The following is a 16,572-nucleotide window of genomic DNA, read 5'->3' on the forward strand; positions in this document are numbered from 1 at the left end:
TGTTATAGAGGTGTTAAGCAATTCTAACAAAAAATCACTTAATGAAAACTTTTGGTACAGAGGCATTAAATTATGTTAATCTTATAACCTAAATATTCAACTTGCCTTATTTTTCTAGATATGATTTAATTGTAATGCTTTGTAGACAATGAAACACATTACTACATGTAACATTGTGAACAGATTAAATGTTCTTTAAAAATATGGGGAAAAAATAGGGCTCCTGGCTGGCTCAGCCTATAGATCATGTGATTCTTGATCTCTAGGTTGTGAGTTTGAGCTCCACATTCGGTGTGGAGATTCCTTAAATAAACAAACTTTAAAAAGTAAACAAATCTTTTAAAAAATACATGGGAAAACTGAAATGATTATTTTACAATTTTATCTTAACCAATACACTTTATTAACACGAGAAACTATCACTAAATTAAAAAAAAAAAAAAAAGCCTGTGGTCCTATAACAGAGTGAAATGCACGCTCAAACTTGTGATGTGAATATACGATAACCTTCACACGTTATTTTCCATACCTGACACCCCTAGGATACATATATTGCACTCAAAAGGTGACAATAAGCTGACACTCTCTAAAGGCTGTGTTATAACCACTTTTATTTATATGGGTTAAAGATATCTTTGTATGTCATCGAATATACATTTAAGGTAACAGTTCCAAAGGCTTCAGTCCCTTACACACATAATTCAAACATCTATCGTTGCCCGTTTAAAATACTTCCACTTGTTCGTTTTCAAACAAATCTGCGATGAAAATACCTTCACGTGTGCGCTGCGAGAATCTCTGAGACAAATCCGACCGTGAGAAGAATCGGCGGGCAACGTGGAGTGCAATTTTCAAGACGTATGCCGGGACATCGCGCCACTCCTCCAGAAGCACGCGGGTCCAGGTGAAGACACGAGTCAAGCGAGGTGGCCGCGTGGAGGCCCTGGAGGTCCGGCCTCTGCACATGGCTGGCAGCTCGGCTCTCCTCCGGCAGCGTCTGGGCCCGAGCGCTTGCACTTGCCACGTGGATCACGAGTGCTAGAAGCGGCGTGCTCGCTGCTCGGCCCACACTTGCGCCGGCGCCTGGACACCGGGCTGGCTCAGCCCCGCACACAACCAGACCGCAGCTGAGGAGGCCTCCCAACAATGCTGGTCCTGCTACACGCGCCCCCTCACCCACCTCGCATTATGCCCAAGTCTCCGGCCCATCCTGCCCCCGCCACGCTCAGGACCTCCAGTCCACACCTGATCCCCCAACATCTGGACCCCTCGACCACCCCCACAAGATCATTTCAACCCCAGCTCACTGACCAGGGCTCATATTCCGCTCTACCTGCAGCCACAAATGGAAGCACAAAACCCATCTTGGCACTAACACGCGCTCTCTCCTCTCCAGGTGGGTCCTGGAACTCGCTCATTCCACTCCCTTGCAGCCCAGGACCTCGTGTGTGCGCACCAAAGGGCGAACATCGCAACTCCCCTCAACCCCACCCCCACCCGGGAACCCAAATCCTTCTTCCATTCAAACCTAGATGCCCTCGAGGGCAGCACATGGATCCTGGAACCCGTCACCGAAGACACACGGATAAAAGGGCCACCAGACTCTAGTGCGAATCTGTCCCTCTCACGCGACCCTGACACACGCCTGTCGCGGGCAGGCTCCGGGCAGCCGTGAGCTCAGAGCTGAGCTGCCTTCAGCACGCGGTCCCGTCCCTCCCTGGGGCCTGCAAGCACCCCCAGGCCACCGCCAGCCCACACTCCCTGAGAACTAACCTTCCAGGAGGAGAAGCCGCAGCTCTAAGCCAGTTCCTCACCTGGAAGGGCCAAGGGCGTCTGCGGGAGCTCAACGGTCACCTGACCCTGCCGGACATGCGCGCAGGCGCAACGAGGCTGTAGCCACGCCCACACGCCCATCCCCGAGCTCGCGCCTGCGCAGAGGCCGCCCAAGAAGGCCAACCCCCCTCCTAGGACCTGCCACGTGCAACTGCGCGCTCAGGCTTCCCTGGACGGTCCTCAGACTTTATCCCTCTAGCAGCCCCTCCGTCCCCACGGGAATCACCTGTGCTGGTTCTGTTCCTTCCTCTTCATTTGCTACATGTGAGGAACCCACAGCATCTGTGTTGAGATGGGACGTCAGCGAGTAAGAGGGTCAGGTGTGCTCTGCTTGCTCTCTCGTGCTACCGAAAGGGGGATTGGGTGGGGGGATGCTGTGGAAACAAGAGTTCTGGGGAGAGAAGCAGCCAGCACCACCAGAGACTGTTGAAAATGGTATCTCAATCTCTTAGAGTAGGGTTCTCCTGTAGACTCTGTTTCAACAGAAATGCAGATTCACACACACATAACACTTTGGGAGGCAGCGTTTGGTTAACTGGTCCTCGTCGCTAGCTTCTGTTACCGTCACCTGAGAGATTTTAAGAACTACCATTTCCCGTGCCCACCCACTTCTGGCTCATAGATGGCCATCCTATAGCTGTGTACTCTCCTGGTGGAAGGGGCTAGTGAACTCTTTGGAGTCATTTTTACAAGGTCAATGTTCTTATTCAGGAGAGCTCATCCTCATGATTTATGCGTCTCCCAAAACCCCATCTCCAAACGCCATCATACTGGGGATTAGATTGCACCACGTGATTGGATGGGCACTTTGTACAGAAGTTCTCAGTGGTCTGCAGTTGGTGGAATTCGCATGAGACAATGTCTCGAAGGGGTTAAAATCATGGTGGGAGAGGAGCAAGGAGGTTATTTATATGTGGGGCAGTTGGGCCTTGGAGGAAGACAGTGCGATACAAGCTAGATACAGAATGTTAGGAGAGGAAACCTGGAGGAGACTGTGAAAGAGGCGACAGAGGCACAGGCAGTCGGGGCCAGCGAGGGGAGGGGGAGTGAGGGAGCGGGTAAAGCACATTTTCCTACATAATTTTCACACGAATTGGCACTGAATTATTCAAACAAGTCCAAATTCATTAACTTCGATTGTGAAGTGACTTCAATAATAATTTATTTACATCATGGGCTTCCTTTTACTTGTATCCCTGCATGTTCTTCCCAGGTATTTTTGTGTCATTTTGTTTCTGTACAACTAACCTTAACTGATGGTTCACTTCCGCGGTCTGAAGATTAGGAAAGTACTAGTTTCTGGGTAGAGGAACTTCCCTGGGAAGTGAAGAACCCAGGGAGATACACATCCTTCCCCACTAATCCCTCGCATGTCAGTACTCAGTATTTCCTGATGTCCTTCATAGGAGATGCTGTCTACCTACAGGGATCAAGTGGGAAAAAGTCTTCTCACAAATACTCAGTCTCCTTACACAGTTCTAACTAGAAACTCATAACCATTTTTTTGTAATTAACAACTGGGGAAATTTTTTAGAAACATCTTCAGCTCCCAAGACTGTATTCCCAGTGTGGCTACAAGTGAAATAATTGCAGTTGTGAGGGAGGTGACCTCACAGGATCACAAAGCTATATCACAGTGTCTGGCTGCCCCCCTCCCACACATGGACAGTCTGCCATGCCCTTCACACTGAGCCCCTCCTGGAAGCAGGAAGGAGTCGATGAGGATTTCTCTTTCAGTCTGAGAGGCAGTGTCTGTATCAAGAGTCTGGGTGAGTGATCATATCAGAAATCTTCTTTATATTAGCTGGTTCATTGTGAAAGCCATGCAGGAAGGTGGAATAATTCTGAGGCTTGAGCTGAGCTAGTTAAGAGGAGATGGGGTCCTAGCCCTTCACCAATCACTGATGGCTCCTGATGCAATAAATGCCATCTCTGTTCAGAGTGATTTTTTGGCATTTAATGCAAGTAATAATACACAGAGATTTTTAAGTCCTTACAGACTGAGTTGTAAAATCAATTTGTTGTGCAGTCTACATTATAGGATTCCTAGACTAAAATTTGAGGGTTACGAGAGGTGCATCTGTAACACCTCCATGCTTGCAGTAAAGAGTATGATGAATTTACAGGAATCATATGATCCTGTGCAGAAAGTGTATCCAAATGATAATGGCTTGAACTGAAAGGTTTCCTCTACCTTTGGATGTACCATGCAATTACTGGGGACAGTAACTGAGTCTCCACTGAAAACATCCATAAGCTGTTGATTATAGTGTAACTACATTCATTCTGAAAGTTAGGAAGTGAACAGGTAAGGAACAGTTGGCATAATTTTAAGTTCCGGGTGGCAGTTCTCAGGTTCATATCATCTTCTTTCCACCCATTTAAAAATTATTCTGCTATCAACACACAAACCTAGTACTTCGATTTATAAACTACATAACAATACACACCTTGCAAATGCCATTTTGCGCTAATATCTTTCATGCTAGTATCATTCACAAATCTTAGTTGTTAGTAGTCTTAACTCAGGTATTAATAATTGTATCATCTGAAATTAATAATTTAGCTTCTGCCTTACACTATTTTATCAGGCATTAGTGTTTTATGTTCCAAAGTTTATGGCATCACATGTGATCATTCAACAATTCCTGTGATTGCTGCCATTACACTTGGGTTCTTGACATAAAATCAAATTAGTCTTTCTTCTGCCATCCTAGTACGAACTTCCTCTTACATCCACTACATGTAACTAGTTACGGGACAGGTTCCTGCAGTAAACTACTGCCTGCAGTGCATGACATTCACTAAGGTACTTAAGGCTTGACCCAGAATTGATAGTGTTCCATCAAATAAATCTTTACAAGTATATGGGAACTTGTTGTAATGAAAATTATATAATACCACCACTCAAAAATCAACTACAAGGGGTCAAGTCAAAAGTAACTATAGACCTGGATTGTTAGATGGACACAGCTAACTAGCCGTCTAGCAGACCAATATGACAGCCCGAAGGAGCAGATTTGGACAGATCCTTAACCTCTCTGTGTGTCTGTTCTGTTCATCTTTTAACTACAGCCACAGTAGTGCTGACCTCATAGATGTGTGGAGCATGAAGAAGTTCTCACGTGAGTGCCTTCACAAGAGTGATTTTACATTATAAGGGCTCTTGAAAAGTTCTACATTCAGCCCTCAGAAGCTGCTGTGAAAAGAAGACCTCAAGTAGGCGTATCCAAGGGGCAAGGAATGGAAAGCAGAACATAGTGGATTTCAGCTGACGTGATACATGTTGTCTATGTCTCATATTTCCATGCAGGAAGTTCTAGCCCAGGAGGCAATGGTCAGTGACTGGGACCAGAGAGAATGGTCAAAAGGGATCTGGCCATCGGTCTGATCTTCTTAACACAGACTACCGTTGGAACCCTGGGCAATTTCTCACTTCTTTGTCATTATATCATCCTTTCCTTCACTGAGTACAGGTGGAGGTCCACAGATTTCATTCATAAGCACCTGATTGTAGCCAACTTCTTAGCCCTACTCTGTAAAGGAGTCCCCCAGACCATGGCAGCATTTGGGTGGAAACATTTCCTCAGTGACATTGGATGCAAACTTCTTCTCTTTCTTCACAGAGTGGGGAGGGGAATGTCCATTGGTAGCATCTGCATCTTGAGCGTCTACCAGGCCATCACCATCAGCCCTGGGAACTCCAGGTGGGCAGAACTTAAAGTTAAAGCGCCCAAATACATTTTCCCCTCTATTTTCCTGTGTTGGGTCCTGCAAATGCTGGTGAATATAATTTTCCCTATGTACTTAACGAGCACATTGAGTGATAAGAACATCACAAACAAAAAGGATTTTGGATACTGTTCTTCGGTTCGTCATGACAAAATTAGAGACTCATTGAATACAGTGTTGTTATCATTCCCCGATGTGTTATGTCTGGGGCTCATGCTCTGGGCCAGCAGCTCCATGGTTTTCATCCTGTACAGGCACAAGCAGCAGGTCCAACATATTCGAAGAACCAACGCCTCTTCCAGATCCTCCCATGAGACTAGAGCCACCAAAATCATCCTTCTTCTGGTGAGCAGCTTTGTCTGTTTTTACACCCTCTCCTCCATCTTTCAAGTTGTTGTGGCTTTTTTTGAAAATCCCAGCTGGATCATCATGAATGTCACTGCAATTGTGTCTGTATGTTTCCCAACTGTCAGCCCCTTTCTGCTCATGAGCCACGACTCCAGGGTACCCAGGCTGTGCTTTGCATGGACAAGGAATATAAAATCCCCTCATCCAGGGCACCTGGGTGGTTCAGTCCACTGAGCATCTCACTCTTGATTTTAGCTCAGGTCATGATACCAGGGTCGTGGAATCAGCATGGAGCCTGCTTAAGACTCTCTCTCTTTCAAATAAAAATTCTGTCTCTCTCAAATAAACTTAAACTTTTTTTTAAATAATAAAATCCCCTCATCTTAGGAGAAATATGTAAACTGTGTGTATTTGTATAACGTAGTTGCCAATTAATTCACCCCCTTCAGTGTTCTAAATAACACTATGAGTCAAAAGGGAATGATAAATAGGACATGCTGAGCAGTTTCTTCAAAATAAACAATAAATCATAACATTGTAATGAAATAAAATTATCTTGTAAATACTTATATAATTGAAGTTTTCCTAATACTTTCAGTAGAGGAGTTCAGAATTTATATGCAGTAATAAATGCCTGGTCTGGAAACAATCTGTATATTCCAGAGAAGTCTTCCAGTGTGTGGCTTTCAATCTAATGCGATAAATTTCCAAGAAATGCACCTGGCATGAAATTTGGGGAAAAGTTATACGAATATGGCTTAGCATGTGGCCTTGTCATGCCTTCAACTGAAGAATATAATGTCCCCACTAAATAATGAATAGCCTGGGTGGGGCTGGAGGAAAAAATCCATTCTTGGGCAGTAGTGTCTCTGGGAGCCAGTTGGGAGTTTTGTAGGTAAGTCACACCCTTACAGAGAGGGCACTGATTCATTTGAAACATGATGTTACGAAGGCAGATCACCATGTTTACCATATTTTCATGAGGAAATGGCTAGGATAAAGAGCATTGGGGCAAAGGAAAGTACAAAAACGAAAAACTGTTTCCACTGATATTTGAAGACCGTCAAGTGAGTGTTAACAATGTAAACAGACATGTGTTGTGATCAGGAAAAAGTGGATTTTTCTCTATTATGTTAAGATGACCTGGGCACGTTGGCAAGATGGGGTCTGGAAGGAAACGCTTGGGTCTCCTTCAGGGCACATATAGACCTTGGGGCCATTTCTTTACACGGAGCTTCAGCTGGAACCTCAAACTCCCAAGTTCAGCCCTTTCTTTGACCTCTTTGTCCAGCAACATTAAGAGCAACCAGCCAATGTTATCATGTTTATTAGTTTTCCAAAATTCTTTGCAAGTATCAAACACATGTTCACCCAGATTCTTTTTTTTTTTTTTAAGTAGCTGATTAGGAGTGTTGAGGGAAGATATTCTGTGATAGGTTATCAGTGCTCTCTTTTGCATTTTTAAATCTAAAGGGATTTGAAATCTAATTCTTTGGTTTCTACTCAAGAACCCATTCAGAAATCTCTTCCTTAAATCTTGTTTCTCTAGATTCACTCCTGGTAAGAGTGGAATGATTAGTTGTTTGATATTCCTAAAATGGAATCCTATACAGCAATGCCAGGGGATGAATAATATGGAAGGATAAATTCCCAAACAACATAATGAAAAAAGTCAAATACAAAAGAGTTCATGCTGTATTATTCTACTATATAAAATACCAAACAGACAAAAATAACCTATGCTGGTAGGGGTCCCAGCAGTGTTTACCCTACGAGTGGTGACTGAGAGGGACAGCAGATGGGGACTTCTGGGGGTCTGATGATATTCTGTGCATTGATGTCTGTGCTGCATGCAGAAATGTGATCAGTGGGCATAGTGTCGTTGATCTATGTACTGTATTAAAGGGCTGTAGGTATTTAAAAACATATATCACCAATAAAATCATGGGCTCTTGTGAGATTTATGCATAATGTCCTTACATTGTCAAGAAAGAGTTTAATGTACTAGCCAAAAAGACTGATTAGTTTTTCAAATCATGCTGAAATTTCTAGGTTGAAAAACCAACAAATACTAATGGTACAACTTCCAAAGGAAAGGGGTCAAATGTATGCTTGTTTGTAAGAGGTTTTTCAAGACCTACAGGAATTGAAATAGAAAATAAGAATAGTCAAAAATAAGAATAACATTGAAAATAAGAATTGAAGTAGAAAAGTGAAAAATATTGTATGGAATTTAAAACACTTTAACCATGTAGCACAGCAATTACATATCAGGTAACATATACTTCAAGGTTTGTCTTTATTATGATCGTCAAAAATGAGGAAAATCCGATAAATTGTCACAGCAAAGAGGAGTCAGAGGAGACATGATCACCAAATAAAATTTCATTACATACATGATGTGCTCTCCGTTGGCAAGTTAGAGGCTTCAGTCTTAATCACCTTGTCTTATGCCAATATGTGTGGCTGTTATAACCCCACCAAACTGAGAGTCCTATTTTCCAGTGAAAATTAAACTGAAAATCTATGGACAGGTTCACAGTGCTTAATCCGTCCAGAAGTAAAGGAAAAAAATCCTTGTGTCTCTGGCTTCCCATCACATAAAAGGGGGTCTAGCCCCTCCTGGACTCCTGGAGTTTGGGAGATGGCACAAGTCTCTGTGAGTAATGAGTCTGTCATTTGGAACCTCTGGCAAAGGGAGGCAGACCCCACCTAGAAGCCCCACCGGTATATGAACTTGGTGCCTCCACAACACAACTACACGATGTACTTTTTTTTTTTTTTTTAAGGTAGTGATTAGCTTTTTAGTGAGCTCTCCTCAAAACTCACTCTTAAAAACCAATTTTGGAAAGTGTCAACATGGACTCCATTTCTGACAAGGAAAGAAGGGCACCAAAATTCCATGTCCCCTGGAAAGTGCATATTCACAAATGAAGACAGATGGGTCCCAGCAACATGTCAGCTTGAGAAGAATCAGTGGGACCTATCCCTTTAGAGGAAAGTTTAAACTTTCCATGGTGTAGCCAAAGTCACTGGCATTAGGAAGTTTCAATTCTAAGACTGCCCTAAATATATATGCTTGTTCACTGATGGTTTAGGTAGGCTGCACCCTAACAGTGTCCCCTGGGCCACTGGGTCTGGTTAGTCTCAATGCCAGCTCTGCAGATCCGAAATCAGAGGCAGTTGTTTCCTTCATCGGTCACATGTCAGATTCCTGGGCTGCTGCCAGGGGTCTAGCTGTTAAGTGTACCTCTTGGAAAACTGTGGCAGACAGATTAAGGACCGCCCTGCCTTTCTTGGGCTGCGATCTGTGGATGAGGTCATGTGCATGAGGACCCGTCATCGAAACTTAGGTGTCCCCTTTTCATACTGTACTCATTGCAAAGAAGTCACTGTGTGCAGCCCACATTTACAATAGGGATTATATGTTCTACTTTCTTAAAGATAAAATTTCTACATAAACTATGTGGACTCTTCAGAAAAGGAGATTTTTTTTTTCTCTATTATTTTATTCAGTGATTTCCTCTTATCAGTTTAGACTCCACATCTGTTTGATACTGAGTTACAACCAATACTGCCTCTTCTGCTCTTGTTTAAATTCAAGGTGTTCCGGGGCGCCTGGGTGGCTCAGTCGGTTAAGCGTCCGACTTAGGCTCAGGTCATGATCTCGCGGTTTGTGGGTTCAAGCCCTGCATCAGGCTCTGTGCTGACAACTCAGAGCTGGAGGCTGCTTCAGATTCTGTGTCTCCCTCTCTCTCTGCCCCTCCCCTGCTTGCACTCTGTCTCTCTCTCTCTCCCTCTCAAAAATAAATAAATATAGGGGCACCTGGGTAGCTCAGTCGGTTAAACATCCAACTTCATGGGGCGCCTGGGTGGCTTAGTCGGTTGAGCGGCCGACATCCAATCAGGTCATGATCTCGCGGTTCGTGAGTTCGAGCCCCAGGTCAGGCTCTGTGCTGATGCCTCGGAGCCTGGAACCTGCTTTGGATTCTGTGTCTCCCACTCTCTCTGCCCCTCCCCTGCTCATGCTCTGTCTCTCGGTCTCTAAAAAATAAATAAATGTTAAATTTTTTTTTTTTTTTAAATAAAATAAAATCAAGGTGTTCCAACTTGACCATGATGAGTTCTTTCGGGTGACTCCCGTGTCCCTCTGACATAGCCCATTTTTAGAAACCGAGTTGTTTAGCATGTCCTGACTTACGGCACCGCAGCTCTGCAGGCTGATTTCATACACGTCCTGTCCTAGTCCAGGCCGCACCGTCTCTCCAGGCAGCCCCTGGCTGCTGCTGTGGGAGAACCGTGTCATGGACCAAGGCATGGACACTAGGTATGCTCACTGCTCCTGGGTGTCACTGTGTTCACACCCTCTCAGCTCAAACACCAAGAAAACGTACGTGTGTGTGCTGAACCGCTCGTGTGCACATAGGTAGAAACGTGTGTGTGTGGGGGGGGGGGGGCGCCTGGGTGGCGCAGTCGGTTGAGCGTCCGACTTCAGCCAGGTCATGATCTCGCGGTCTGAGGGTTCAAGCCCCGCATCAGGCTCTGGGCTGATGGCTCAGAGCCTGGAGCCTGTTTCCGATTCTGTGTCTCCCTCTCTCTCTGCCCCTCCCCCGTTCATGCTGTGTCTCTCTCTGTCCCAAAAATAAATAAACGTTGAAAAAAAAAAAAAAAAAAAAAAAAAAAAAAAAGAAACGTGTGTGGGGGGCGATTGGTGTCCATACAGAGTCAACATGACTTCATGCTGATGTCTCCAACTCCAACCCATTCCTCATGGATCATTCTAACTCCCTGCCCTTGCTCATCCGTCACCTGTCTCTCCAACGGTGACAAACGTGGATCTCACCATCTGCACTTGTGAGTCAAATGCATTTCTGGTCCAATTTGTATAGGATACCGGCCCTCTTGTGCCTGTTTCTTCCAGGAAAAACATCTGAGTAAACTATGGGATGGCCGCAAGAAAGCGGAAGTACAGGTAATGACATGGAACATTCCGAGGTAGAGGAGGAGGGACACCTGGATGCCTGGGAAGGGAACACCTTACACAGCAGGAGATGGGGGGGGGGGGCGGGGAGGGAGGGGCAGACTATTAAGGATATTAAGGATTATCTGTATTACAAGATTCCCAGCTGACAATGGCATTCCAGGGGAAGCTGCATGGCAGGGACACCACCCCGCTAGGCCCAGAAGACAATACATCCGGTCAAAGAGCATAACCCTCAAGCCTTTGAAATCTAAGGGAATTTTCCCTCCTAGATTTTTTACTTATTGGGGACAGGTGACCCATTTCCTTTTTTCAATTCCTTCTTTTGGAATGGGAATATCTAAACTCTCCCCATGCCATTGTATTCTGGAAGCAGGGAATGTGTCTGCATTCACAAATTTATAGCTGGAAGAAAACAGGTTTTCCTCAAGATGAATCATGTCTCAAATCTCAATTACTCTTGACTTAGATGATAGTAGGTGCGATTTGGGACTTGGATTATACAGTGGTTTAGACTTTGGGGCTGTTGGTATGGGGAGGGAAGTGGATTTTCCTGGAGGACATGAGTTTGAGGGGTCCAGCAGGCTGAGTGTTCATGACCAAACTGGATCTTTTCAAATTGATAGGCTGAAGTCCTAAATCCCAATATCAGAAGGTGACTCTATTTGGAGTTAGAACCTTGAAGGCTCTCGGAGTTAAAATGAGTACATTAGGGTGAGCCCTGATCCACTCTCAGTGGTGTCATTATAAGAGGCAATCTGGGACACAGAGAGGCTCCAGACCTCTGCGTGTACAGAAGACACACTAAGGGAGGACACAATGAAACGGTGGCCATTGGTAAGCCAAGGAGATGTCACAAGAAAATACACCTTCTGATGCATCTTGGACCTCCAGCCTCCTGAACTGTGGAAGAAAATACCTGGCATTTTTTTTTTTTTAAAGCCATGCTGAACATTGCATTTTGTTATGGCAGTCCAGGAAAACTGACACAAAGTTAAGGGTCTGCCTGATCAATCCTGGGACCTCCAAGGAGCACCCCTCATCTCTTTCAATGGGATCCCAGGTCCCCAGTCTCTGAGATGTCAGCTGCTGTGGCCTGACTCTCTCCGGGAGCAGAGCCCTTACAGGGAGGCCACAGCAGGGAAACAGAGGCTGGGACATGTCTCCCATACTATGCCTGCCCATCCACGGGAATCAGGAGAAGGGAGCACAGGCTATTTTCCACTGGGGGAGGATGAGGTTCAGTGGAGGGTGGGGGGACTGCTGGTTGGGTTTGGAAGCGGAACTTTCAGTCCCGACTTTGGACAAATGTTAACTTCCCTGCTTGTCAGATTCCTCCTGGGAGATGGCATGTTGCCTGCATTCCTCACAGGGATCCTGTGCGTCCCACAGGGGATTCTCCCTGTGAAAGCACCTGTGTGAGCCTTCATGTTATGCTCATAGAACTTCTGTCCTTGCACCCCAGTTCCTGATGCTGTCAGATCCTGAAGGTACTGGACTCCACCCAAAAGGGCATTCTTTTCACCTTCCTATAAAATCTCTTTACCCTTGGGGCACCTGGGTGGCTCAGTTGGTTAGATGACCGACTTTGGCTCAGGTCATGATCTCACAGTTCGTGAGTTGGAGCCCCGCGTCGGGCTCTGTGCTGACAGCTCAGAGCTTGGAGCCTGCTTCAGATTCTGCTCACGCTCTGTGTCTCTCTGTCTCTCAATAATAGACGTTAAAAAAAACATCTCTTTACCCTTTATTTTACCACGTCTAGACAAGGCTCCTAGTTTCCAGATTGGAGAGTTAGATAAAGGTACCACTGGAGCTTCCTATTTTTTTTTGAAAAGTAGTTCACCCTTCTCTTCTTTCTTTCCTGCATCTGCACTGCAATTCCAGGCTTGTGCAATCTCACATCCCCAGTGAAGTTGTGGGTTGATATGAGAGACAGAGAGAGAGAGAAAGAGAACGAACCTGTAAAGAGGAGAGATCTCCGGCTCCCAGAGGTGGGTTTTTGGACGTTGAATGTAACACTCATCACTGTCCTTTGTTCAAGTTAGGAAGAATCCCTGCAGTCACTCTTGTGTCCATCCATGGGCACTGTCTGGACAGGAATCACTCCTTGAACTGACTCTCCTCCCAGATTTGCGGTCCATGTGAAAAGCACAGCTTGGGCCAATGACTGTCTCACTTTCCCGAATTTCAGAGTCTCTACCGTTCACAAAGAAAGATCTGATTTCAAGTGGATTTCACCTGTCAGAAGCTGACTTTGACTTGGCTTTATGCCAAAAAAAAAAAAAAAGGTCAAATTATTTGTTTTCTGGGGTGCAGTCACTGATACATATGTTTCATCTTCTTTTTGACTTCAAGTTTTGGGAGAGTGTGCCCTTTCTGTGGCAGGAATGGATTGTCTCGCTCACAAGGTTTTGAACCACACTTTTGACTGGGGCAGGAGGATTTCCCTCTTGAACAGGACATATCATTTCACATTCTCTCCTTCATGCCCTGCTGATTTCAGTCTCCTAGAATCACCATTCATCCTAGGATTCTTCTAGGATCATCATCATTCAATTGGGGCAAAATTCTCATCCTTTGGAACCTGCAGCTTTGGGGCATAGGATTCCAAATAAACCTGCATCCTCTGTCCTCCACACAGACATATAGCACCTGAGAGGCTATCACCTTTTTTCTGAGCACAGTCTGAGTATAAAGCCATGCGACATTAAAAGCTGATACGTATCTCAAGCAAGGTTATTATAGTGGGACATATTTGAAGCTGGCTCTGGACATCTACTTCCAGTTTTAGTTTAAACTCACCAGTAAGATGTTTTCAAGGAATGACTTTCCTAGAATGGTAGCAACCAGCACTTATTGTGGAGGGGAGATGGTGTGGTTCCTGAAGCTCTTAGATGAGGACTCAGATATCCTTTCAACTTCTGAGGATTTTCTAACTCACTATGTCTCAGGACTCCACTGGATGTTCAAGCAGACTTCTGAGGCTTAACTTTCTCCTCAGATCTCCAAAATTCTTGTCACCTTTGTCATTGCCATTTCTCGGCAAAAGTTTCTTATTTTCCTGTACAACAAATTAATCTGTCCACTGCTCCAAAGGATGACACTAATCTATTATCTTCAAAGGTACTTCTTTATACAAACACCTATGAAAAACAGTCCAGAACAAAAGTTCCCCATGCCTCTGCCCACAAGACATGCACATACATGAGAAACCCATGGAGAATTGCCTTCCAACAATATTGATAACCCATTTTTTCACAGTATTAAACTCTGGCAGATTTTTCTATGAGTACATCCCTGAGTGAAGCACTCCCATCAACAGATAAGAAGCTAGAATCAAATCCACTCAATTTCCCTCAATAGCATTTCATTAAGACAGCTATATTCAGAATACTAGGCATCAGAATGAGGCCAAACAGCTTTGTCCACTCCCAGTCTGCCAGTATATGGCCCATTTCAACCAGGTGATGCAACCACCAATGCCCATTAGTGTCCACGCTGGAGAGTCATGTGGTTACTTCCTAGGTTCTGTATTGACTTTTCCAGCAGGAGGAGTAAATAAACAACTGGGCATTGCTCAGACACATACAATTCACATTTTTTCTGGTAAGATTAGGGGATTTTGTGTTCCTTATCCAGGAAAAGCAGAGCCTACGTACCGTGGAGTCTTGTCTCATGAGCAGAAATGGGCTGATGGCTGGAAAGCACACGGAAATTACTGCAGCGGTGTTCACCAGCCACCAGCTGGGATTACAAAGAAGAGCAACACAAACATGAAAGACGGAGGAGAGGAAGTAGAAAGACACAAAGGTGCTCACGAGGACGAGGATGCTCTGGGTGGCTCTGGACGCAGCAGAGGATCTGGGGGAGACATTAGTGCTGTGAATGTGCTGGACCCGCTGCTTGTGTCTGTGCAGGAGGAAGACCATGGAGCCGCTGGTCCAGATCATGAGCCCAGAAAGTGAAACTTCAGGAAATACTATCAATGCTGCATATACAAAAACTGTGATGGTCTCAGTATCTACAGAAAGACAATACCCCAAATCTAGTTTCTTTGTGATGTTTTTCATGTGCCAGTTGTTAGATGCATATAACACATACATAGGAAAAATTAAATTTACAAACATGAACTGGATCCAACAGAGGGAAATGGAGAAGCCAATGTACTTTGGGGCTTTGGTTTTAAGATCCTTCCAACAGGAGTTCATGGGGCTGATCGTGATGGTCTGGAAGACACTCAAGAGGCAGGTGCTGCCAACGGACATTCCCCTGCCCACCCTCTGAACATACAAAAGAAGTTTGCATCCAAACTCATTGAGGAAATATTGCAGCCCAAAAGCTGCCAATGTCTGGGGGACACCTTTTGAGAGCATCGTCAAGGAGTTGGCTATAATCAGGTGCATGAAGATCAACTCTGTGGGTCTCAAACTCCCTTCGGTGTGGTAATGGAAGACATAACGGTGAAGAAGAGAGAAATTGCCCAGGATTCCAACTATCGTCTGTGATAAGAAGATGACTGCTATTGCCAAATGCCTGGGGGCCATTCTGTCATTTAGCACATTTTCCTCTAAATAGTAGTAACAATCATTCTTCTGAGCAAAGAGACTCATTGAAGAATCTGACACCAAGAGTAACTTCCGTGGTCCTGTGAGATTGCCAAAGACTCCAAGAGGCAGGAGTAAATGGAGAACCTTTCCAGTATACTCCATGGAAAAGTCAGCACTAAGAACGAGGTGATCATAACTGGGTGAAGCTACAATAAGCAAAAGCATATAGAGAGAGCGTAATACAACATTTTCAGAATAAACTGAAATTTGCTAGCCATATTAGGTAAAAGAAAACCGCAGTAACTACCCATATCATACAACAAATCAATTCTGAATGGATTGCTCATCTAAATGTTAGAGATAAATAATGACATTTATAGAAAAACAAAAAGAGAATACTCTGTGGCCTTGAGATAAAAACGTATTTCTTAAACAGCACAAAGCATATTAACTGTATATGTGACATGACAAAGTAAATTATAAAAATTAAGAGCCGGTTCTCCTCAAAAGACACACACACACACACACACACACACACACACACACACACACACACACGGGAGAGAAAGAGAGAGAGAGAGAGAGAGAGAGAGAGAGAGAGAAGAGATTGAGTATAGTACAAAGAACGCTTACAGGCTCACAATAGAAAAAAGTGGACAAAACTTCCCAACAGAAACTTCAAAAGAGGTTACTCAATGGGTAATACATGTCCAAAACATGTTCAATGTCCTTAGTAATTGGGAAAATTAAAATTAAACCACTATTTGGTACCACCATACACTGACCAGAAAGCTAAAATGAAGTGAGTTAATACCACGTTTTGGCAAGGTTGTGGGTCAACCAAGATTTTCATACACTGCTGGTGGGTGTTAAAATTGCTACAAACATTTTAGAAAACTGTGTGGTAGTATCTACTTTAGCTGACCAGATGTAATCCTATGTCTCAACAATTCCACCTTTACAAATTTACTGACCAGAAATTTGTACAGGTATTACCAAAAGACTTATTAGAGTTTATATGCCAGCACTACTCCATTACTCATAGTAGCTCCCATCTCAAAACTACCCACCTGCCCATTAACAGTAGAATGAGTGAATCAAGTGATATTCACATAATGGAGTCCTATACAG

At 44.4% G+C, this 16,572-nt stretch overlaps 2 protein-coding genes and 1 long non-coding RNA gene across 3 annotated transcripts in view; 1 reads left to right on the forward strand and 2 right to left on the reverse strand.

Moving 5' to 3' along the window:
• Positions 1–2,166, reverse strand: part of LOC123578034 — a 47,302-nt gene extending 45,136 nt beyond the window's left edge. Inside the window, exon 1 of the long non-coding RNA XR_006702206.1 lies at positions 1,774–2,166. This is a non-coding gene — a long non-coding RNA (uncharacterized LOC123578034). The remainder of the gene's footprint in view (positions 1–1,773) is intronic.
• Positions 2,167–5,193: 3,027 nt separating this feature from the next.
• Positions 5,194–6,825, forward strand: LOC123578010 (vomeronasal type-1 receptor 4-like). Its single transcript, XM_045440508.1, has one exon. The coding sequence runs from the start codon at positions 5,194–5,196 to the stop codon at positions 6,145–6,147; it is 954 nt and encodes a 317-aa protein (XP_045296464.1). The 3' UTR covers positions 6,148–6,825.
• A 4,024-nt stretch (positions 6,826–10,849) lies between these two features.
• Positions 10,850–15,960, reverse strand: LOC123578003 (vomeronasal type-1 receptor 4-like). Its single transcript, XM_045440488.1, has one exon. It carries the CDS (start codon positions 15,664–15,666, stop codon positions 14,416–14,418), a length of 1,251 nt encoding a protein of 416 aa, XP_045296444.1. The 5' UTR covers positions 15,667–15,960; the 3' UTR covers positions 10,850–14,415.
• Positions 15,961–16,572: the final 612 nt, after the last annotated feature.

This window comes from Leopardus geoffroyi, chromosome E2 (assembly GCF_018350155.1).
Source record: "Leopardus geoffroyi isolate Oge1 chromosome E2, O.geoffroyi_Oge1_pat1.0, whole genome shotgun sequence".
NCBI classification, from domain to species: domain Eukaryota; kingdom Metazoa; phylum Chordata; class Mammalia; order Carnivora; family Felidae; genus Leopardus; species Leopardus geoffroyi.